General features: G+C 38.8%; 2 protein-coding genes across 2 annotated transcripts; both read right to left on the bottom strand.

Annotated features, from left to right (window-relative positions):
- Positions 1-5699: 5699 nt before the first annotated feature.
- Positions 5700-12939, bottom strand: RSL24D1 (ribosomal L24 domain containing 1). Its single transcript, XM_054387964.1, has 6 exons — positions 12837-12939; positions 10416-10529; positions 8885-8957; positions 8138-8201; positions 7609-7694; positions 5700-6087 (listed from the first exon to the last, which is right to left on the bottom strand). Exons 1-6 carry the CDS (start codon positions 12915-12917, stop codon positions 6014-6016), a joined length of 492 nt encoding a protein of 163 aa, XP_054243939.1. The 5' UTR covers positions 12918-12939; the 3' UTR covers positions 5700-6013.
- A 5998-nt stretch (positions 12940-18937) lies between these two features.
- On the bottom strand, positions 18938-25587 carry RAB27A (RAB27A, member RAS oncogene family). The gene is made up of 5 exons (XM_054387773.1): positions 25428-25587; positions 23709-23794; positions 23219-23322; positions 22343-22466; positions 18938-20010 (listed from the first exon to the last, which is right to left on the bottom strand). The coding sequence occupies exons 1-5, from the start codon at positions 25578-25580 to the stop codon at positions 19812-19814; spliced, it is 666 nt and encodes a 221-aa protein (XP_054243748.1). The 5' UTR covers positions 25581-25587; the 3' UTR covers positions 18938-19811.
- Positions 25588-25887: the final 300 nt, after the last annotated feature.

Here is a 25887-nt window from a genome sequence, read left to right as displayed (position 1 = left end):
TTAGTAATTTAAATGGACTTCAGACATAAACCAGCAGAAAAGTTTCTCTATTTTTAGTCTAAAGGCTTTAAAGGTTTCCAAAACTGGACTCAACACAATTGTCACGAAACGTGAAAAACTGTTGACAAATTTTGGACAAACAGATGAAACTCATGTAATGAAAGCAGGTTTAAATGACTGCCAAACAAAAATACACAGCCTGGGAGAAGTAGTTCAGCAGAAGTTGGCATATCCTTAGAAGACAGAGTATGGTTTAGTTGTTCCTCATATGACCGGGTTCATGTATATTATTACGTATGGTACAACAAGAATATAGATTGAACTGAGTGAGTTGCCAACTTTAATGATGACTGGGAAAGTCTGCAATAAGTAGTTAATTTGTTATTAGAAGCCTACAGGTTTTTACCCTGCTCAAGCACCTTCAGTTTCACCTAAGAATGCCTCTTGCGTTTTCAGCTATACGTCTTTAAGCAGAGCCTGAATTCTATATATTTGCTGTAGAAAGCTTTCAACAGCCAGTAAAAGCAATTTTCAGAGACCAATATCCTTCCCTTTCAAAACAAATGAATCTGTATCAGCTGTGAAAAGTGAAGAATGCTTCCCTTCACCTTTGTATTGCAGCTTGCTGACAGTGCCAGTGACAAAATCTGGCACACAATCTCCTCCCAAGTCAACACCAGACAGGAATGTAGACATCCATACAGAAAAAAAAACACAAGTTCTTTAAAAGCAGCATCACAGTATTCCCCAGATATCCTGGGGATCCTCTCTATAAGGCATCCCAAGCAGCAGCAAGGCCACAGCCTAAAGAAATCTGGGTTAAAGCATGGTTTCTAAATTCATTCCTAGCACAAGGATAAATGCTACTTCTTTCTAAATATCACACGTGAATTAGGATCACATTATGTTATCTTCCATTTCAAAAGAAAGATTTTCCCCAGAGATTTTTCATAAGCTGGGTAGAGCTAGTCAAATTAACCTTAAATGACTTTCCATCTGTACCCAGGCACAACTAACCAAAGAGAGAAGACAGAAGCAGCCCAGGGGGGCAGCTTGGCTGGTTCTTTCTGACTTCCAAACCCACCATCAGTTGTTAGGCGTGTTAGAAGAAAAAGCTGTCTTCACAGCTGAGGCTGAAGACTAATAGGTACAGATCTGCAATCTTTATAAATCAAGCCAAACCTGTACAATTTGTATTACTGTGTCCTCAAGTTTTGTGTCAGGGAGTATGTAAAGCCTAAATACATGGTGACTTGAAATGCAATTTGAACTTGCTCAGTGCTGGGAACAGCAGACAATGGTTGTCATACTAAACTGTTTGGTCTTTCCACTCAGTTCTGTTTTTGGAGTCAGTTTCTGCAGCAAGGATAGAAGAATGAAACATCTTGCATAAACAGAGAGAAATTCTTCAACACGAAATTCTGACAGCTTTTCATTTTGTAAGTAGTAAGAAATCTCTCAGATTCTCCAATCAGTGATCACTTCAGTCAAAGTGGACTACTAAAGCAATTCTCTTAATCAGCAAGTTTTGTGCAGAGAGCAGCCTTACAGAAAACAGCTTATATAACTGTAAACAATAATTTCTGTTTCAGTTATGCAGAGACCCTTGCCTTGATTCCACATGATAGGTTGTGGAAGCACAATATTATTGCATTACAAATAACACATCTATTTCCATTCAGGAGTTAGTTCGCTGCACTGTCACAACATCACTAATCACACTGCTTGTGGAGATAGAGTATACATATAGCTTTTTAATTTGGTACATAACTTTACTACCATATGTAAATATACACACACACATAAGGAAAAAATGTTGAGTGCTTTTTAAAGGTGAAGCAAGTGCTTTTACCAATAAATATAAAATAAAAAAACCTAAGTGGGAAAAAAACCAACCAAAACATGCAAAGAATGTCTTCCACATCAGCTAGCTCCACAAATCCTTATTTCTCCCTCTGTTCCTACTTGGTCTCAAGTAATGGTCCTTGTTCAAAACACTATGGCTATAGTAAGGTCAATGAGGAAAAAAAAATTCTTGCATTTAGCAAACAACACCAAAACCTAATTAGTAAATAAAAAAAAAAAAAGTCACTTCTCTGTATAAGGCCTTTTAAAATTGAGATCTAAAAATAGACAGACAAAAAGCAGACTTAAACAATTTTATCAGTGGTTGATTTATTTCAGCTTTCTGCTCTCCCTGGTCACAGTTCAGTGCAATCCATAAGTAAGTTAGGCTGGTGAAGAAGATTGAATTTTTGAGGCCAGAACAGTAATTGAGGAATTGAACAACCTGGAGGTTGAAATATTGTCTCCTGGGAGATAAGCCTTTGGATCTATTAGCAGCTGTCTATATTGCTTTTCCAGCCATTGACACATACAACCATGTCACCATATTGAACTGATTTATGTTTCTTTGTTTCACAAAAGGGCAGATCTCATGCATGTTCTGGGCTGTTACTCTAAAACTAAAACTTTCTCGAGAAGATCTCTGAGTAGAAGAGTCGGATCTTTCAAAACTATGGGAGGGCCCAATTTCCTGTGAAGAAAACCTGCACATAATCATACAGAAAGCAGTAATTTTCACTTTTCAACACTGGATTAGTCAGCACTTGGCAAAGGAAAAACTTCAAGGGAAGCCTGAGAATGTTTTTGCTTGTTTTCTTCAAAAAGAAACCAAAGAAGCAAAACAAAAAACCCACCATCACCCACCAGTTCATTTTCCCAGTTATTCTCTCAGGATCCAAATCTGACAAGAAAACAAGAGACTTCACAGAAAAACGAAGAAACAAGAATTGGATTACAAAAACAAACCATGAGCAAGGCAAAGTATCTCCAGGTCTTATTCTGGATGGAAATATAGAAACTACCTTAGCAAAAGTGCAGGCCCACAGAGGATCTCAGGCTCTCCCCAGAGCACACCAGGGCAGCGTGAAGGGCTCTTTTCTCTCCGGAACTCCTCATGGCTACTCCTCCACCTTGGGCAATAGATGTGTTTTATTCACAGCTTGATACAGAGAAATAAATGATACTTCTTTCCTTCTCTCACCAACTTAGCATCCCACATCTAAAGCAAACGTTATTTCTAAGGCGGCATCACACAGCACAGGCTGCAGGCTTCCCAGGCCGCTGGCTCCCGACACACTACCCCTGAGCAGGCAGGGTTGATTCAGTTTTGATGATAATCCCATACCGAAAGAGTGAAACTTTGTGAAAGCTGTAAAAAGGTATCTCTGAGGATGCAGGGCAGTGCTGTAACCTCACAGGGCCACAGGCCTGCTCAGGGCTCTGCAGCACCAGGAGGTGATGCAGTAGCTGAAATGTGCTGGCACAAGGTTAATCTCCTGAAAACAAAACCAGTCTTTAACTTGAAATCATTAAAGTGATGGATTAAAAACGAAGAGGAAACATGAAGAAAAGTCACTTCATAAATCACTATTAAAATCCACATTTCCACCGTTTGCAGGCGATCTGTAAAAAAAAGAAAAATGTACGTCTGGTTTTGTTTTGTAAGAGAAGATGACAGCCACTGCAACTAAAAACTACGTACAAATAGATCATTTGTTCTAATCAAGCCCACTATAGCTTGTTTTGAAGGCTCCCAATGGCATCAAGTACAAGCACAAAATGGCAAGTTTGTTCAATTTAGTAAATGCCAAGCAAGACAGACTGTATACTGCAAATTAGCATTACCATTTATTAATATTCTTTTTCTGATTAAACATCGAATCAAATGACGTTTTGTAACAGAGCATGCTCACAGCACCTTATGTTCTACTCCTACTAGATCTCATAGACAGGATCAGTGATTTGGACATACGACACAAAACCAGAGCTCTCTCAACGAATAATGATGTGCTGCTCACAAAATCTTATCCCTTTGGCTGGCTATTGGGGAACTGATGGCAGCTCCTGCATCCCCAGAGGACAATACAGTGCTCAGCCACAGAGGCAGGAGGTAGACAAAACCTCCCCGTTTGCACTACACTGCACTCCTCCATAAGCCAGTGTCTGAGCCAAAGCTGTTCAGGCTGAAAGCAGAATTACACTTAGTTCTGATATCTAGAAGTATTTATCCATGACCACCAGAATACTTCTCAGTGGGGCATTTTCTCTTCAAGTCTTGTAAACAAATTCAATAATCTAAAGGAACTCTCAGTCAGATTTGGCTTAATTGAAAATTTTCATCCTAAGCAAGCAGAAAAAGTAACAGTTCTTCACCAAACCATCTTTAAGTAAAAACGACAGCCCCCTAAAAGAAAGAAACAGTAGGCCACAAGTCCCTGCTACTCGGTGGAATACCACAATAATAGACAACTTCAGAACTAACTTTCAAAGCTCTTGCTTGCATTACACTGTTACACAGGCTCTAATGCAGTACATGTAGGGTGACTCATACAACTGACAGGACATTTAGGAGTTATGGTTGTAGCATACTCCCCAAATGGCTCTTCTCAGCTGCTGCACAATGACTACTTCTTTACAGACTTTCATAGGAAAGGGTTAACAATCCCATAGAGACACTCTCATAAAGCACACAAACAAGTACTGCAGTTCAACAAAACATACGTGGACAGAAAAAACACAGGTATACCATAACAGTAATCATTTAATGCTAACAAAACAAAACACCCAAAACACACAAAGAAAAAAACCATGAAGTGAAAGATTGTATATGCTACATAGCATCCAATGGGATTCATCAGCTTTCTCTGTTTTGCACAGACTTGCTTTACAGTTCTGGGGGAAAATTAAAACTTGGCATTCCCTAAACATTGTAACTTTAAGACTCAGTTAAAAAAAAATCCACAAGATTTTTAGATAAAGTATCTCATTTCGAGGATTAAGGACATAAAACACTTTGTTTAAATGGGCAGGGGGGGGAGGGGGGGAACACAAAAAACCCAAACAAAAAAAACCCCCACAACAAACAAAACAAACACATTTATATCCCTAGCTGAAATTTAGTTAACTTGTACAGTCACACATAAACACACCAATTAACATTCTGTGAAGATCTGCCTTCATTATGTCCAAGGACTACACTGCAGCATCTTCAGTGATTTCAACCCATTGACATTTCTCCTGGCCAAATTACAATATACTTCTGAGATATTTATATTAGTTTATGATACTGTACATCTAAAATACTTCTCAAATAATTTCTAGCTATCGAAAAATCTAAACATAATTCATGAATCAAGATGAAAAACTGAGTACAATGGCTATTTCACACACTCATTGTCTCTGATGTTCAGATACAACTCTCTTCTGAACTACATCACTGTTAGGTAAAAACAATCAAAGGTGTGATTCACTGAGCACCTCCATCAGCCTGATTGCATGTCAGATTTGAATTTCAGTAGGTAAGGAAAATGACAGGTCCAACTTCAGACTGGATGCTATCACCATTACTATTTTCCCCAATAGCAGTAAGTCTTAAATCAATTTTAGTTTTGCCAGGCTTAGGTGTCAACTGCAATATAATCCAGGGGAAGCTGACTCTAAAAGGAGATGAAACAACCTGTGTATGCATTCAGAACAAACTGAAAAAAATTCCCAGTGATGAGTGTAAAAATAGGCCTGGACTACAGTAGTCTGCTAAACAACCTGCCCCACCCTGTAACCATTAAGGCAGCTGTTTTTATCTGCTTTTACCACTACAAAAGAACAGACAAAATAAGAAAAGCTTGAGGCCAGCATCTTTTATTGCTCAAATTATGATGGAAAAGTTATCCAGAAAGGAAGAAAGAGCGTAACTTTCCAAGGAGCACAGAGTTTCTCAAACAATATGCTTTATTCTCTTACCCTGCTGACAAGGTTTTCTCTAATTACGTAATTTTAAGTACTGCCCATCTTCTTATTTTTCATAAAACCAAGAATCATTCAAACTGCAAACAATTACCAGCCATTTTAATGTACTTTTCTTCAACTGTAAACAGTTTTGAATGATGTCAGGTGAGGCAGTATGGAACTGTTAACTGCTGAAGAGATATAAATAGAAAATACAAGCATTTTAAGAATCTTCTTCCATAGTCACATCCTCTTGTAGCTTCTGCACCATCTTGTCCTCCAGCTGTTTTGGTGTGCCTTCAAAGAAAAGGAAAAATTAAATTTGAAATGTCTCTCTAAACCGAAACAACTGTTCTTCTTTGAGCAATATATGCACCTATTCTAGGTGAAACAGCCTAAATATATTGCTTAAAGAGCTGTTTAAGATGTAAACTCATCAACCTTACAAGTACTTACTGCTAACCTCCAACACCACCTGAAACTACTGAAGAACTATGTAACAGAAAAGCTGATGCTGTCTTTATGCAAAATCTAAAATGCAGTCAAACAAGTTTTAAGCTAGTATGGTGAACTTTGATACAGCTGGCAATAACTAGCACAACCTTGCAAAGGGCTATAAAAATGCATTACTTTTAACCCATCAATGGCCTTCACACAACAGTTTTTACATAGATTTAAGTCTTCCTGAATGCTGTGTTGGGTGTTAACTCTCAGTAACGCTACCAAAAAAGAAAAATCCTGAAAAGGTAGCTTTTATTTGACAAACAGATGTACTATATGCTGCTGTGTTATCATTCACTGAATGCAAAGTCAAACAAAAGAAACAGACACTCAGTTTTATCCTTCTGAATTCAGACCTTTTCTTTTTTCTTCCTTCAAAAAGAAAGGACAAATTAACCCAATGTTTAAAAACATTCTGACAAAGCCCTGTTTCAAATTTATCCAACCTTAGGCTACAGTTAATGCAAACTGGAAGAAAAAAAACATAGAACAGACTTCCAGTTAACATCTAATAATACCCCACACCCACATCCATGGGGACTAAATCATTGATAAATTTTATAAAACAGTATCTAATTGAGATGCTTTTAACTTCTCTCCATTACTCCATTAACTGTATTTTAATAAATAAATCATCTTTACAATCATTTCCATCAATATCATCTAACACAAGCTAGTACTTGTGATAATTTTCTGGTTTCTAAACTATCTAGGAAAAAACAGGTTTCTCCAACTAGAAAACTCAGATCATTAACAAAGAATACATTACTGTATCTCAATTAGGCACAGCTCTTGGTGAAAATCTGTAAAACTACCACGACATTGTAAAGAATGTTAGGCTTACACTGAAGAAACAGTATTTCCACGTAAGTTTCATTATAAACTACCAAAACCCCCACCACTCTTACAATTAGTTAACAAATTCAAAAAGCAGTTTAACTGTTGTATTTTATATCAGTCAGCAAAATCTGTTGACTTCAAATCATCAATTCAAAGGGAAGACTTAAACAAATGTATTGGTTGAGAAACATGCAGTTTCATAGAATACCAGGTATGGAGTACAGTTTCAAATACTCAAATAAGGAAAAGAGAATAAAAACACAAGTAGATAGATAAAAAGGTCTGTTTGATTCAGAGGAAAGATACTGCCCACGTTTAGCGGCAGGAGCTACTCTCCATATTCAATAGACAAATTAATTTTAAGAAAAAGGCACAGGATTATTGATCTGTATAACCAGGTCACATTAAATAAATAATATCCATCCAAAAACGTATACTGAAGTTAAGCTGAGCAAAACAGGTTAGGCAAGTTCTTACCTGCATGTGGAGCACGCAGAAGGTGAATGTTCTGTTTGACTTCTTTGATGTCTTCCGCCTTCTGCAACTCTTTGCTCTTCTTTAACCTGGAGAGGGGGAAAACTAAATGTAATTAGCTACAAAGTGGAGATGAATGCCTTTGTTTTAACGCATGACATCTTTATCTAAAGGTGTGTAAATAACTACGATTATGAGAAAGTAAAAGGTAAAAAGCATCTGAAAAACAAAACAAACTGGATTTTTTAAAAAATCAGAAGATAGCACTGCATCATCTCTTACCAGGTATTTAAAACTGCACATCACAAACAAGGAAATACTACTACTGAGTGTGCAAAACATACATTTCATAGAACAGTAAATAAAGTACAGATGTAGTGTAGTAGAGCCCACCCAAACTACTGCACCCCATCACCTGGATGACTACATACATACAAAGCAAAGAACCATTTAAAATTTTGGATCATCACTTCTCTGGAAAGATGGACTAATACTGACTTGTCATACCTCCCATAAGATAAATATTTCTCACCTGTTCATAATATATCTGGCTTGACGTTTTTGCTTTATTTCCTCCACTCTCTTCATTGCATCAACTGAAATAAAGCAGAAGCTGTTTTACATGTAGCTTACATACCTACAGGTGAAAAAACATGCTATCTTACAGAGCAACACTACCAGTATTGCCTAAAACCTCTGTATCAGACAACTCTTACACTATAGAGAGGAGGTTATTCCTTCTTCGAAGAGCAGCATAGAGGAATATTCTGCGTACCAACTACGATGAACTGTATTTTTAAACTTATTTACGCTCCTACTTTTGTGCCTACACATTTTCTACAATTAACCATCACTACAAAAGGCTCTTACTCTAAATCAGATGCAAATTACTGCCTTTGTGGCATTCATTCATGACATAAGCAACTCATTGATTTTATAGCAACTGATTTATTAAACTGAAATGGAATGAGCAGGATCAAAGAAATAATGGCATTTGCATAAAAGGCTTACATTGGGAAGCCCTTAAAAAGCTGGAGAAACACTAAGGCTTTTTAAGATAATAATTCACACTAGAGGAATGCTATGCCTCATTTTATAACCTTTTTCCACACCTGTTCGCAACTCAAACCTCCTCCACACATGAATTTGGCCATGATTCCAGTGATTTCAAAGACAATTACTACAAAAAGTCAATATGCTAAGAAGTCTTCTGAAAATATGTTCATGTACAGTAAAAAGGTCACTTTCCACAGTTCACCTTTTGTCTAGAATGACTCACCAGTCTTGTTCCACAACTCTCTCTGGTATTTCACTGGTTCATTTCTACGTTTTTCAAACTCAAATGAATTATCCTATATTAAGAAAAAAGTAAATACATTATATACAGAAGCATGTTTTGATCAATGCATTCTTCCTATAGCACTCACTCATATAATTTAACATTTTACAACATTTTTTTCCTCTTTCAGAATCTCAGTTCCTATATCTTAACAACCTCTAGAGATTACTAAACTATAAGGAAACAGAGTGTTTGACATAAAAAAGTGTCAGAAGCTGCAGTGATGCATGTGAAGAGAACTATTTACCAAATCACCTCCCTCAGCTATTTTCTTTTTAGCAAGACAAAAGGAACAGAGAAGACCAACATGGAGTTGGAAATAGGGAGTAGACTACACAGACGGAAAGCAAAACAAAAGATGTGTAGAGTCAAAAGCATTTAATGCTCCAATGCAAGAAACTACACAGAATAGTAAGAAAAGGCACAAGCACACTTGAAAGCCATGCTCCATTAGCAGAAGAACGTTAAGTTTCATCATGGGATAGCATCAAGCAAAATACCCAAAATACAAGCTGTGAAGCATACTGAATGCTAACTTCTAAATGCCATTCTTTTTCTTAAAAAAAGTCTTCATTTTTAGCTAAGTGTGACAGAGCACTACATTAATTCACTGTAATCCCAGAGAGCACATCCACAAGGCGCTGGTGAGCTATTCAGCACACACAGAACAGTGTTAGCACTGCTCTCCACCCCAAAACAGGAAACAGTGGTCTTAACTGCTTTGTAGTGAAAAGGCACTGAAACAGAAGACATTTTTATCTGGAGAAAATGGAGATCTTCTCATGACTTCTCAGAGGTACATTAAAAAACAAAATAAGATCACATTCTTCCTCTTGGAACATACACAGAAAGTACCACAACACTATGTCAAAATACTTACTACGTTGTTATTCTGCAAAAAAACAAGTAATTAAGTCACAGTAATTTCCAAATTATTTAAGGACTGTCCCACAATTACTGTGTTTAGTAATTTTACCATTGAAGTAACTTTGTCTTTAAATTGTTTTTAAGATCTCAGATGCTGTTTCTGAAAGCTTCCTGTATGCCAAGACTTAACCTACGCATTGCATGCTTTAAAGAAGACTTCTAAAGGTGACTATATAAAGAAACTCCTGGGGTAACCATGGTTATCTGTGCAGAAATACAGCATCCAAATGTATTTACATGAGTAGGAGATCTATAGACAGAAAAAAAAAGGCCTTAGGAATCACCAAGTATTATCAACGGATACACCGGCTTCCACACTGAAGCTGAAATGGGAACTTACACACAATCAAGCTAAATTAACAGCTCACTCAAGAAAACTCACATGCTCTTCCACAATCCCTCTGTCATTCACTATCCCTTGTGCTCATCCAATTAAATGCTTACACAGTAAGCTAACTAAGCTAACTTGTCTGCAACTGGAAGAGACTAGATTCCTGTCATTTTAGTGAGCTAATGCAAAGCAAGAAACAGTTCAACTTCTTACCACTGTCAATTCTTTGCCAGCTGCTTTCCGGAATGCTTTGGTCCACCTCATCTTTCTGGGATTTCGCTTCTTTTTGAAGTTTCTGTGGCATTTTGATTTGCAGAACCTAAATATCTTGAAGAAGGAAGGAAGGAAATAAAAAAAAAAGTTACAGTCAAATCACATTACTCCTGCCCCACTGCAAGTGTGGTATCAAACACCCAAGTTTCTCTAACAAAAGTACTCATCAAAAATTATATTCATCTTGCAAATGTCAGTACTTTTAGTTCAAGTGCCTTATGTTCATCCAGATGATATTTTCAGGCCTGTTAGGGATGCACAAAAAAATCCTTTATCATCCATACCTGAAATTTCTGTTTTACTAATACTGAAATTATATAACTAATGACTAAGCTAAAGAGGAACTCTATCTCAAACTGTCCCAAATCTAACTGACAAACAAGAATTTTGCAGTCAAAAAGGATATGCAGAAAGATGGCAGTTAGACTGGGGGCAGAATACAGACTTGTATCCCTGTTTATAGTTCTTAATCATCCCTAAATCTGTGCATCCCTATCCTGGGCTGTTTAATATCCAGAGCAGACACTTAACTTAAGAATACTCAAAATTACATTTGTTACTCATGAGTTTTGGAAAACTCTATTTTGATTCAACCATACTTTCATTCCTATTTAACAGTTCCTTCTAACAAAAATTAATAGAAAACATAAAACTTCTAGTAAAGGTAATATTCTTCAGATTTTAACATTCTTCTACCACATTTTTTTTCACCTTCAATCAGATAAATCTATCATTATATTTTGCTCTTTCATAGATTATCTGTTCAGACAAATGTATCATTATATTTTGCTCTTTCATAGATCATCTGTTCAGACAAATGTATCATTATATTTTGCTCTTTCATAGATCATCTGTTCACAAACAACCTGCCATTCTGCAGGTTGGTGGTTTGGGTTTTTTTTAAAGAAGTAGCACTTGTGGATATTATCTTGTAAATAGAACTATGTAAATGTACATCTACCTAAATTCCCCAAAACTGAGACTCATATGAGCAATATATGAGTCGGGCCCGTATTTGTTTTGACATCTGAGCATGAGAAGGAAGCTATTTGTGTAAGCTTCATTTCATGCTGGGGTCTCCAATGCCCTGTAGGAGCAACAAGGAGTACAGCAGAGGCTGGGAAACGACACATAACATTTTATATATAAAACTGTCACCACAATGTAAAGCCCAAAGTGCTATGCACATCCTGTTATGACAGCCTCAATTGCATAAGTCACATCAGATATCTCGGCAAGTTACAACTTTTCGTAGTAACAGGTTAAAGCACCATGAATGGGTTAACCTGCCTGTTTCCCTTCAACGTGGAAGTGAAGGAAAAGTAACACAAAAACTGCATGTTGAAGTAGATAGTAAAGATAAGAATAATTTAATATACAATAACAATCATAATGCACAACTACCTTAGCTTAGCCTACTTGCAGAAAAAGCACAGTGAAATGCGGGAAAGGAAAAGAAAACAGCATAAAACAGAAAACCAAACCCAGCATGCTACCCAACCCCCACCTGTATCGGTGCCAGGAAAAGAAGAGCAAACACCCAAAAGCCAGAACCCAAAAGCAGCAACCAGAACAAGAAGCCCCCCACCTTACAATCAGAATTTCAAGCCTCACAATACTCTGCTCCAGCCAGCACTTTCATTTTAAAGCTGCCATAAGGCTGTTTTTTTGAATGATCGCTGCAAATTTAAATTCAACCCACAAGTACCATGAGCTGGCCATAAAAAAATCAGCCTCAGCATGCAGTGTCTGTAATTGGGATTGTTCCAAGCTTTAGAATCACCTGCCATTAATCTGAAGTCAAAAGTGCTGACAGGTATAGACAACTGTAGAATGACAATTTTGTGCTGCTTTTCAAAGCACACTTCTTAATAATATCTGAAAACAAGTAATTCAATCCATACTGTTCCTGACAGCCGCAACAGTTGTCAAACTACAGCAACAAATCCAAGGGCTCCCACAACGCAAATAAATCTGCGCGGATTGATGACGCCAACCGGCACGACCTCACGAACGTCAGCACGACCTCACGAACGTCGGCACGACCTCACGAACGTCGGCACGACCTCACGAACGTCGGCACGACCTCACGAACGTCGGCACGGCCGGTGCGTGGGATCCACACTGCCGTGAGCGGGGGCAACGGGAGCTCCCAGGGTGGCTTGCCGCCCCCCGAGACCTCCCCACGACAAAGGAGGCTTGGTAGGCGTGTAAGCAGCTGCACCCCGGTCCAGAAGCGGGACACCAGCCCCGTAGGGCGCTCTGGTCCGGTCACCAAACCGCATGAGAAATAGACACCGCGTGGCGGAGGGAGAAGGGGGAGACAGGCGGCTGCCACGCCCTTCCCGCGACGTGCTGTACCTTGCAGTCGTTGCGCACGAACATGACACCGTGGCCCGGGTAGATGGGTCCGGAGCAGAAGTAGCACTTCTCGATCCTCATCGCAGGGCCGAGCCGCGCCGCTCCGCAGGCCGCGCCGGAAGAACGCGCTCAGCTGACCGGAGGCGGAGCGGAGCCACCCCGGAGAGTGGCCACGACGCCCCCTGTCGGCCGCGGGTCGCCAAAGCGCGGCAGGAGCACGCCTCACTGTGCGGCCCTGGCCTCACCGTGTTGAACTTCGTGCACTGGACACAGCTCCTGTTAATCGGCAGCTCCGACAGCCCCGACACAGGCACGCTCTAGGTTTCCGGCCGAGCCAGCCGGACAGGAGTCACTGTGGGTGACGAGGCGACAGACACCCTTTAGGAAGGCAGGAGCAACCGACAGCTGCTTCCTTATCTCGCCCCATTTCCCTGCCTACCGATATTGAGCCAGCAGCTGATGCTGGGCCCTAAGAGGTACGGCACACCAGTACCATCACTCTTCACTAGCTACTCCCTGGAAAACGGGACTTCAGTTACTTCAGGGGCCGTGGAAGCTTCTTACAGCCACAGTGGGCAGCCATGCAGCACAGGAGCTGTTAGTGCTCCTCTGCCACACAGTATCGCCATCCCAGCGAGCTACCCTATGAAGAAGCCAGCAACCCGAAATGATACCCCAAGAGACCTGTAAATTGGATCACATGAAGCACACCTGAAAAAAACAATTACCTCCTCTTGATGAGGGTGCCTGAAGAGACCAGATACAGCTACTCTTTCTGATGCACTTTCCACCACACTGATGAGAAAGCCAGCTCTCACAGGGCATAAACCCCTCTACAGCTCAACACAGACATGACCCTTTTTCTCCCCAAAACAAGCACAGTATCCCAGAATGGTAGGGTCTGGAGGGGACCTCTGAAAGCAGGATCACCTAGAGTAAACCACCCAGGAACACATCCAAGTGGATTTGGAATCCCTCCAGAGACAGACTCTATAACCTCTCTGTGGAGCCTGTTCCAGACTCCCCAGGCAATCCCTTCCATACCACATTTACTCCCAATGATCCTGGAAGAATGTGTCATTTTTTTTGAGTGTTTTGGTTTGGTTTTAAGTAGTGTAAGCTTTTCAAATTGGTCTTATTTTTTTGGCAACCTTAACTGTCAAATACAGGGAGGACCATGAGACTTACTAAATATCTTAACAAGATCACTTAATAAAAAAATCAATCGTATATAAAATGTGGAAGAGGTTATTGCCTAGAAAATGAGAAACTGGGCCACAAGGCCACCACACTACATCCACTCTCTGGCTATGCACAACAGCTACATGCATGCTAGTGGCAATCCATTACACCAAAAGAATGATCCATTCTTTGATTACACCAAAGAGAATCCTATTAAAAGTTAAAATACTCATGCTCATGAAAATAATAAAAGGGAAAAAAAAACAAAACAAACAAACTAAAAAAAAAAAACCAGGAAGTCTGGATGAACTATCAGACAATCCTGCATCTTCAAAAGCAAGCTGAATTTCTCTTTCCCTAATTATTCTCTACTTCCCTGAGACACATCCCTATCTTAGTATGGAAATTAAATACAAATTAAAAAATTCTGTGATCAGCTTGTGTTTGATCCTCTCTGAATTCTCATTATAAATGCAAAGTTTTGTTCTAAGTGTGAGAAATGAATGAAGCTGAAATGGCTCAGTATTAACAGAAGGACTCAGGGAAAGGCAAGGGAGTCACGCTTACATTTTCAAATCTAGTTATTTTACTCTATAATTCAGACAAATCGCTTTCTGCTCCATTTCCATATTTTAAGGGGAGTTCATTTTTTAAGCACACATTACTCCTAAGGAATTTGCTACTCCTGTTCCCCTCCCCTATACTTACCTGTTTGTTGTGGAAGGATCTAAATGCTAGGCCTTGTACCTTCCCAAATTGTTTGGCATTTGAGAGAGTCTTCCCTCTATTCTTTAGTCTTAGGATGCTATCCCAGCTCAAAGCCTGAAATCTTCCTCACCACACAAGGCTTTCGCACCACCACAACTGCTTTTTCATTAAGGGAAAAAAAAAAACCCTGAGTATTTGGTGAAAAATCCATGTATTGAATTGCATGTGACTTCTGGTTTCTAGAACAACAAAAAGGCAGTCAGCTTGGGGCTATATTAAGAAGATGGAATTTTAAAAAATGCTTTAGCATAGTAGAATCACTAACTTTATCAGCACAGAACTTGCCTCCAATCTTTTTCAAAACCAGACCTCAGCCACATCCTGTTGCAGGGGACACACTCTAAAGCATATGACTGGTGACTACTACTCACCCCCAGCCCAAAGGAAGAACAGCTCTGAACTGCCTCAGAGACAGAAAGATAGGACTGTACGGGGGATTAGTTAGTCTCATGCTGCACACCAAAGGGAAGACTATGTGGCTGCCACAGGAGGTGGCAACCCAGCTGGTAAAAGGAAACAGTGGAGACATGAACACAAAGGAATTTTATGAGGGAAGCTATGAAGACACCAAGTTGACAGCCAGAGGCAAAAATAAAGAGTAAACAAGTTTGCTTAGGTCTAGGGCGGCTGTGCTCTAGCATATGCAACTGCAGTCCTTCTTTTTCAGCTTGATTACTTTTAGTTTCCTCCTGCCTATGCAACATTTTTCCCCATGGGCTGTATTTATTTCACCAACAACAGCCTTTTCCTGGCAGACTACTATATTGTGAAGTCTTTGGAGGCTTCTATAACTTAAACACTGTAGATTGCAGACTGTCACCAACACCTCCAGCAGACAGATGGGATGTGGGAGCATGGTGATACTACAAGCATTAACAATTGGTTTTCCCCCTTCCCCTCCTTTTTTCATATCTAGGCATTAATCTCCTCTTGAAGCACAAGCCATTATGTTGTGGATTTGAAGTGTTTATGCCTGATCTAAAAGGCAATACAGAATGAAGGCTGCTGGAACCAGAATCCAGATCAAAAAAGAACACGTACTTCTACTTCATTAACAGTTATTCACAGAGGGAATTAGGTATCCAGCTGAAAAACAGCCTTGCTAAGAAGAGGTTTTGCAGCAAAGCAAGAAGCTTATTTGTTTGATTTTGTACACAGCAAGGATTGTTTCACCGAACATCTCAGCTCAGTACCTTAACCTCAGCAAAGCTCTGGTCTGCAAGTGTTTACATATGCAGTCATATTAAAGAACCAACAGCTGTCAGGAATGACCTGTTGGTTGGAAGACATTTCTGGAGGTCATCTGGACCAAAGCCCTGATCAAAGTAGGACAAATTATCATCAGGTGGCTCAGGCCCACATAGAGGTGAGTGTTTAGTGTCTTCAGGGATGGAAATTCCATAACCTTCCTCAGCTCCTTGTTCCAAATTCTGACTGCTTGTATGGTGACAATTTTTCCTAACGTCTAATCGGAATCTTCTATATACCATCTTTTCTCTTGCCTTTTCTTATCCCTGTGCCATCTTCTTTATACCTTCCCATTAAACATTTCAAGACAGCAGAAAGGTCTCCTTTAGCCTTCTCAAAGCTAAGCAAACCCAATTCTCTCTCCTCCTACTTCTTGTGTTCCAGCCCTCTGGATCTTGGTGGCATCTGCTGGACTCGCTCCAGTATGTCAACGTCTTTCTTCTACTGGAGTATCCACAACAGGACACTGAACCCCACTTGCAGTCCTATAATTACTGAGTATAAGGGAAAACATACTCAGCTTTCTGGCTTCATTTTACTAAGGCAACCCCAGATGCAGTTGGCCTTATTTGCCCCAAGAGCCCACTTCTAGCTCCTGGTCAACCTGTTTTTGAACAGGATGCCCATCCCCTTTTCTGCAAAACTGCTGCAGGAAGTTATTCCAACCCAGACAGGGCAAATCACACTTGCCTTTGCTAATGAGGTTCAGTTCAGTTCATTTCTCTTGCCTGTCAAGGAACTTCTGAACAGCAGCTGTGCTCTCCAGTGTATCACAGCCTACTTGGTAACTTACACTGCTCTTGGTGGAAGCAGGTATTCTGAAAAACCAGACTCCTTACCTTTGTAGAAGCAACAAATTTTACAAAATGTATTGCTTCATTCCCTTTGCTCTGAACATGCTACATGTTCACATTAGCATTCACATTAGCAGCTTTCTGAATGTCTTCTGAATACAGAAGTGTTGCCTCCTCTATTTTCTTCTATGCATTTTTGCTCTTTCTGGCATCACCCAGGATGCATCAGGCCAACATCAGACTGAGTTGGTCAGTGCAAGAAAGGAACTTCAGCACCTAGGCCACAGAAGACAACTTAGATGCATTTGAAATAAAAAAAATAAAAAACACAACACACAGGGACAGTGGAGAAAGATACAGGCTGATACTGAAGTGAGACAAGAGTAAAATGTTACAATTCAGTTCAACAAATGCTGACAAGTTTCATATCAGGAATGTTTAACTATTTTATATTCATAAAAAATCCTGGGACAAAGTACCATAATGGAAATCCTTTACAAAACTTTGTTCCATTACTGATCAATATTTTTGCCTAACACTGGATGGAAATAACTTTTCTTGAAACAACAGTTTCTCATCACATGTAAATTCTTTGTTTACTTTTGAAAATCAGTTCTAGACTAGTAAGCATAGTATAATCCATTGTCAAGAAACCTTCTCATGATTTTTCATGAGAACTAAAAGTGGAACAAAAGTTTTGTCACACAATAATTCAAAGAGATAAATCTTACAGCACATTTAAAAGGCTGACATCAAAGCAATTTTATGTAGACTCTATACAGTAAAGTTACATATAGTATGCATGGCAAAAATATTTAATAGTCAATATCCAATTTAAACCTAAATATTCAAAAGAAAATACTTTTACACCATTTCAGTAGTCACTTAACTCAGTAGCTGATTGCAATAATCTTTACAGTTTTCAGGAACTGGATGGAGCTATAAGCACAAAAACTCCCATTAAACATAATGCATGACAAAGTTTCTCTGCAACCCTCTGAAAAGCAAAGAGTTACATTAAAAGAAACTCAGACACTGAAATGTATTGTATTCTATGGCAGAGTTTGATAGTCTACTGGTCAGAAACATGACGGTAACTTCTAAAGGCACTCTGAATTAAGCTACAGTAACTCCGGTCCACAGGCGTTTTAGAATCTTGGTATAGTAACAAAAGAAAACCATCCTATATTTATTCTAAATAAATTGCTTTAATCTCTGTCCTAGCCCCAGAGCAGTCAAATTACATTGCACTTTTCAAATATTCTGTGTAGGCTGTGATTAAAAATCTAATATTTACATGGTGTGTTTATTAAAGAACAATGCATTACTTTGTAAATATTTTAAGAACCAGATTTTAACACTTATTCTTGTATTATTAATATAACCAGAGGCTACACCAAATATATATATAATTTTTTTTATTAGCTCCTATTCTAGAAACATTTTTGGTCCTTCAAAAAATTTGTTATGCTGCAATTCATGTTCACAACTGGTAGCAATGCCTGCCTGAAATTGCAGTAGTTAGAATATTTAAATAAATACATAATTTGTAACGAAGTAATAGCTTTGGAGTTTTGTAAACAAACTGCTGTGGAAAGTCTGTAACAAGACTCAGTTTGGCGTATTATGTCTTTAAGTGGCAATATTTTACAGTTATACAACCTCTACCAGGATAAAACCCAGTTTAATAGGCACATCTTATAAATCAGTCTGGAAAAAGGAACCCCAAAAATACTGATTTTTCCTTAGGTTGCATGAATAAATAAAAATGAATAACAAAGAGTAACATGATCCACTGAAAACAAAATGGACATTTAACTAATCCAGAATGGGGAAACAGGAAAAGCAACTCAGTTCTTTTTTAAATACAACCTAAAGGAAATTAACAAGACATAAATGAATATAAATGAATATATGATAACCATATCATATGGGGGACAAGAGGGACAGCACACAGAGGCCAGCAGAACAAAATGAGCATTGTAAATTTATACTGATCTAGACAGAACTGGTATCTTAACTGCATCTAATCAGAAGACAATCATCATTCCTTTTTCAATGAAGAAACAATTTAAAGAAATATTCCAGATATGTATTAGGTGAAACAAATTCAGTGCAAAGCACTAGATCTGAAGAAATTTTGCTGACATCTAGGTTGCCCTACATTTCTATTAAAACACGAGTAACATAAAAGAAACATAGCAGCAGATGTACAGTCATGCCTTTTACATATAAATATAAGTATATGCATGTTCTATAAATTCAGATTCTGTCAGGAGGTCTCATCTGTGTTGGATGTATTTCATATAATACAGTCATAGTTGATATGTTCAATGTCGTGACATACCCTAAGTGCTCTATATGGGCACCCCTGTACTTCTCCATGGTTTTTTGTTCTGTATAGAATACCTGTCTTCTGGGTTTCATCACAAAAACCTGATGGTTTGAGAGCAAGAAGCAGCTATTCACAGGGTTTTGTGGAAAACAACAGACTTGCTCTTTAAAATTGTTACTGATTGATGAAATGTTTAAATGTTTCTGTTCCAAACCAAGAGCCAGGTTGGAAAGCTTGCTGTTAGTAGAGATAAGAGTTGTCACGGTATCCTATCTATAATGACTGTTCTGTATAGTTAATGGAGCCCTCAAAGGGCAACCGAAAATCCTCCAATTGAAAATCTACCCTTCCTCATTGCCTCCATAGAGAGCTGTTTCTGAACTTGCTAATGAAAATTCCTCTCCCTTCCCTCCAAAGTAGAGAATTACAAGAACATGCAGTGCTACAGCAAATTAAACCTCTTCTCCATCACTAATAAACTGCATACCTTGCAAGCAAAGGCCAGAGTTGAGAGGAAAAAACCAAAAACTAGCATCAAGAATTAATATAGCTCATCAAATAACTACATAATGTGATCTGTCCAAAAGATAAAACAGTTAAGCTGCAGCTGTACTATATCATACACATTGCCCTTGATCATTAACTGTGTTAACAGCCACATCTGCCTTTCTCTTGCTCATCATTCAGTTGTTCTGTAGAGCTGTGCCCATTGGAGCGCACCACCCCTTCTGGGATCCAGGATTTATCCACACACCGTTCCATGCGCTTCATAATGAGGTCAAGCAGAGTTTCAATGGCTTTGCTTACATTATTCCCATTAGCTGCACTGGTTTCAAAGTATGGTATTCTGCAGAAGACAAAACCCACAAATTTACATCACAGTTTATATTCACAGGAGAAAAAACAACGTATAATTACTGTCACATACTTAAAAAGCACACATATGCTGTTACTGCTAATCCACAGCAGAAAGACACTAAGCAACCAGTGGTCTGAAATGCAAAATAAATAAAAGGAATGGCTGACTCCCTAGGTAGGGCAGAAAGATAAGCTCTTTAATTTACATCATGGAGTCCACAATTCACAGAGGTATTGGTCAGTATGAGTTCCCAAAGTTATGCTCCTGAGGTCTGTATTTTTCAGCTTTGTTCCCTAGGAGGAAGAAATTAATTTCTACATTACAACATAAATGTGTATCTTTACACAAACCATCTATGTCTTTGTTAGCTAAAGTTTCTGGGCATCTCAGCACTGACAATACATTGCAAGTGTTCATTATTATTGTGGATTAGGATGTTTCACTGGTGGGTCTGCAATCTCTGACCTTCTGTGCTCAGTGCTCCCCCACATGGTGGGGCCAGAGTAGCTACACCAGTGTTCCACCCCAAGCGACTGACATAATCACATTGTAATTTTAAGTATTTCTTCCTTAACTTGCAAGATTCAGAGAGTAGTCAAAAATGCTATCTTACTTTCTCAAATGTGTAAGGTCTCCTGCAACCATTTTCAAAACACATCACTTTACTATTACAAGGCCTTTCCACAGAAAGCACATTCCTTGTCTCACACTGCTGTTACCAGAAGACTGTTCACTGCAGCAGGATTTATCTTGCTTCCCCGGTGGACTAAGAGACTCCTGGCAACTTTCCTGTTTCATCTGTATAAAGCAGAGCACTTTCACTGCCTACAGATTTGACATGATCTATAACTTTGACTTTTAGCTCCCTATTCATCAATTAAGTTGGCATTTTCAGCCACAAAGATAAGTATTTCATAAATTATCTCCAGAAGTCACACGCAAAGAGATCTCTTTCAAATCTATAAGAAATGGCCACATTCCATCTGCTACTGCTTAGAAGTTTTTGCTCCTTCACAAGTAGCTGGTTAAAATATTAAATGCACTTGCTGTTGCCTGTGTGACAGGAACTTCCAACAAGCATTTTCAGAGAAAAGAAATAAAGTAAGAAGGTAAGATTGCACTAAATTCCTCTATCTGTAATAGACAGATTGCTTCAGATTTTGCAGCGCTCTGCAGGCAGTTAGCACTGAGGACCTATTGTTCACACTATGTGTGTTTTGTAAACCAGCTCTATTCAGTTCCTCCAGACTGAATGCAGGAGCACATCACCTAGTTCAGTTTTCAACTGAGAAGGAAAACTTCTCCACTATAGGAATCAGACCACAATAAATGGATCAAAATATTTGCTTCAAAAGTGCACTTCTGATCCACACCGAAATGCAAATGTAATGCAGAAGTTAAATCAATGGAAGAGCTTAAGTGGTGTGAGTACTGTGGGATTAATTAGTATCTGCTAGGAACGAAGATTTCACATAGCTCCTTTAGGGGCACATGCCCTGTGCTTGTAGGGAAAGGGCAAGGCTCTCCTGTCTTCCTGCTAGTAGGACTTGGTTTTCAGACTCCCTGGGAGTCTGTGAGGGTGCAGGGGCCTGCAAGAAAACACAGCTGACCCCTTTGAGGCTAAGTCACTAAGAATTCACCTAAGGTACAGTCCTAACAAAATTGCTTGAACAGCTGAGAGAAGATTGAATGGAGAGGGGGCAGAGAACTAGAGAACCACATCTCAGAGCAGAAGCACTCTTCTGTGAGTACCCACCACTCTGTAAGCAGACACCCTCAACACAAGTGAATGGGTTCCAAGGCTCTTAAGAAACCGAGTCTATATGTTTCCATGGTCATGCCAGAGACAACAGCTACCGTACAACAAGCAACTCTGGTCATAAATTAGGATATCATTGCTTGATGTTCTTTTTGGATGTAATATTCATTACCTCACCAAATGCTCATGGCTTTGGAAGAGACCTGGGTTTTCTGTGCTTCAACACAGGCACCAGCAAAGACGAGACCCACATCATACACCTGCCTCTCCAGCTAAGTTCTACCTCTTTTTCCAGAATGTCTGTGAAAATTTACTTTGTTTACTGGAAGGAAAGAAGAAAATGAACCAATCTCTACTGCAAGATTATTGCAATATTAAGTAAGAATGTTCAGGCAATGCAGAAAACATTAATCATTGACAGTAAAAAATGGTATCATACCAGCCAGTTAAGCATTCTAAAATGTTTATTCTCACAAAAACCTTTCAGTATACAGAAAAGACATTACAGAAAACATTTTGTTCTGTTTTAAGCACAGCAGTAACTGGAAGGAAGTTACTCACCCATATTTTTCTGCAAGTTCCTTAGCCTCTTCTTCTTTCACCATTCTTTGGTCTTCCAGATCACTCTTGTTTCCACATAATACAATGTCAGGGTTTTCACAATATGCATGCATTTGTAGCTGACCTAACAGCAACAACACAAATAGGGGCCAAAACTTACTACCACTATCACACATAAAGCTCACTAAGAACACTACCACAGTGCCCCATTTCAGGGGGCACAGAGTCCTTTAGGAAAAAGACTCTGTGAAACACAGAAAACAAGTGTGTTCACTGTTATTGCACAGGACTTATGCTATTGCACTGAGAAGGCAGAGAAGAGATGGACATCCACTATCATATACCTAGTGAAAAATTCAGGGAACAAGCTAGGGAAGCAGAAGTCTGAAAACATTAGCACAGCTGCGCAGCTTAAGAAGTTGTGCTCACCAAGCATCTTCAATGCACTTCCAGGAAAGGATATACTTCCCTTTCCTGATGGATGATGCAGTTTGGGAACTCCTTCACCTAGACACATCAGCCTAGTGTTTGACTTCTGTTAAGTTTGGCTGATAAAGTTTCAGGTGAGTCAAAATAGAGTTTGGCACATGCTTCCCACACAAATTACTGAATATCACCAGAGCCAAGGACATCATGGTGTCTCAGCTTGCTTTTATAGAGGTTAAGATTCAAGTTCAATGTGCAAGGCTGAATTTCAGGTAAGCACTAGAAGCTACTACTAGCAGTAATTACAACACAAAAGAAACATTTACTTCCTTTTACTGACAAAGTTATATGAAACAGTATTCTCAGTTTTATTTCTTAGTGAGACTACGTATTTACAAACATATCCCACTCCCTGCCCATGCGAAGAAAAAGAAAAAAAAAATTCCATACTTATCCAGTTCCTGACATTTAGAAAGCTTTGTTCATTTGTCAGATCAAAGAGTAGAAGAAAGCCCATGGCATCTCTGAAGAAAGCTGTGGTCAAGCTACGAAATCTAGACCAGCAAAATGAAAATAGTTGGCTCATCTGACAAATTACTTTGAAAATATAAATTCCACAGTCATAAAACTAAGGTAACTTAACACTGATTTAACTAGAATAAAATATTCGTCATAACCGTATTGCTGATGTAGGGCCTGCATACAAGAATTGCAAAGATGAAAAGCAGCAATTATGGTTTTAATGTTCTACAATTGTAAATTACAGTTGTAATTTAATGGGCATTCATGGCAAACTTTCCATCACTAGGAAATGCACTATCCCCTCTTGAGTCATGCAATTAAAAAGTAACAGTCAATAAAGAGAATTCATGTACTGGGTTCCATTTGCATGTAGCTCGATGACAGCTGTATTACTTGCTAGGTAGGGGGTGAAACATACCTTTCTTGCCCTGCAGTGTCCCAGAGCTGAAGATGTATCCTCTGTCCTCTGCCACCAATGCCATCTGGCCCATTAGGTCTATACACCTGTAAAAGGTAAATTTGCAAGACTGAGTGTTAGGAGTCCCAACACAAAATAACTGACATTTAAAAGCATTAAATGCAGCAAAACCAGCATTGCTTATGCAAAGATCCAAACTACAACTCGGTCCCACTGCTTTGTAATATGACAGCAATATGAGCTGCAGTTTGATTTGGCATCCAATTGAATATTTAAAAATAGGGGTAAATGTGAAACTGCAAAAACAGAATCCAATAGACTATGGGACCCAAAACATATATTTAGAGCCATTATGTTTCATTACGCAATCTTAATTTTAGTATTTTGATTTTCTGCTTTTTGCTATTAACTTGTATTATGTTCAAATTAAAATATAATTAAGCAACAATTGGATCATGCAATTTGGCAATAAATTTGTACCACTAACAGAACCTCATTAGCAAACAGAATGTACTCATAAAGATAACAATATCTCTTCTTACCTGCCAAAAGTTTGATGAAAAAGAGCTGAGAGTAGATCTTATCATATCATATTAAAGAGCAGAAATTGGATGATAGTAATAAAAGCTGAAGATTTTACTCAGCATGATAATATAAATAAGTGCATCTGTTAGCTTTGGAAGGATCAGATACAAATAGATTAATTTTTTGTTTAGAACACTTCATGTTAGGTCATCTTCTTTAACTTCAACTGTCATACCTAAGATTACCAGAGTACCAAACATTATCTTTTGAGATACATAAACTTGCTGAATTTGTGGATTACATGATTCTTATCCTGAGTTATCAAATATGCTGATTAAGTAAGCCCAGCATGTTTACTATCCCACAAAAGAAATAATAACTTATTCAGGAAATGAGTTTCACATTTCACCAAGACATTTCACTCCTTGCACTACAGTGATGCATGTCATCCATCAAAAGCCACTCTGTACAATGTCCATTACACCATCCAGATTCTGGATGTGTGGAAAAATCATCAGACTACACTGAAAGGCATTTAATACTTCTACATAAGAATGAAACTTGTGCCAACTCAGTTTCTCAGTGCAGTAAGGACCAGCATCCAATTGATTATAATGCAGTGCTCAGCTTCATATCAAAAGTATAAATTCAGGGGTTGAAAAAACCAAAACAATAAACGTACCTACCTTATTTTTCACAATTTGACTCTGGTAGTGGTAACTGCCTAGGAAGGCAGATTAACTCCATGTATCATGTTATCCTATTTCATTCACAGGTTTTAAAATCAACATTGCAATCTTTGTTCACTTGACATTTTGGTTGACAAACAGCAAAAACATTTTTACTACAGCCCAATCCTTCCTCACGAAGGGAGTTCAACAGTAAAAGTGGTACTCCAGGCACTATGTGCACAACTTACATAGCAGACACTCATCAACACTTCCTGAGCAGCAGAAGTGGTTGGTTAGCATCATCTCTTCTTACTTGTAACTTTTGGGGAAATGGGGGGGGGGGGGGGGCAACACACGACAGTGACAAAAATAACCAGGTAAAATGAGATTATTTCCTTGTCACAGGATTAAGTACACAGTAGCTATTGATTACATGCCTACACATAAGGATTGGCAGGACACATTTTTAAAAAAATAGGTTAGAGCCATCATCATCCTAAAGTAGCACATCATGAAAACTCACCACTCTTTTTTCCCGGAAGTCAATGCCCACCGTTGTGATAAATTTGGAATTAAATTTGCCATCTGTATATTGGTAAAGAAGGCTGGTCTTTCCTACTCCAGAATCACCAAGTGCTAGAAATTTTATGAGGTAATCATAGTCCCCATCAGACATAGTGAGAATTCAGGAGACACCTTAGAAAGCAAGGCAAAAGACTTAGTCAGTCAACAATTCTCCCAAGGTTTCTTTTGACAAATGTTTAAAATGCACATCATTACTTTAACTACAAAGCATCCAGCAGTGGAACCAGTTCTGTACTCTTTTAAACTGGTTTCATCTTAACTCTCAATTATGCCTACTATCAATAGCAAATTCAGCTTTGACTAAGTGCTTAGTTAATTTTAGTACATTCCTCTTGCTAGAAAGAGAAGGCAACACAATTTGAACTTCCTCAAGAAAGACTGAAAATCAAGGTCAAAGT

Source organism: Indicator indicator, chromosome 16, assembly GCF_027791375.1.
Source record: "Indicator indicator isolate 239-I01 chromosome 16, UM_Iind_1.1, whole genome shotgun sequence".
Taxonomy (NCBI): Eukaryota; Metazoa; Chordata; class Aves; order Piciformes; family Indicatoridae; genus Indicator; species Indicator indicator.
This window is presented reverse-complemented; position numbering and strand designations above follow the sequence as displayed.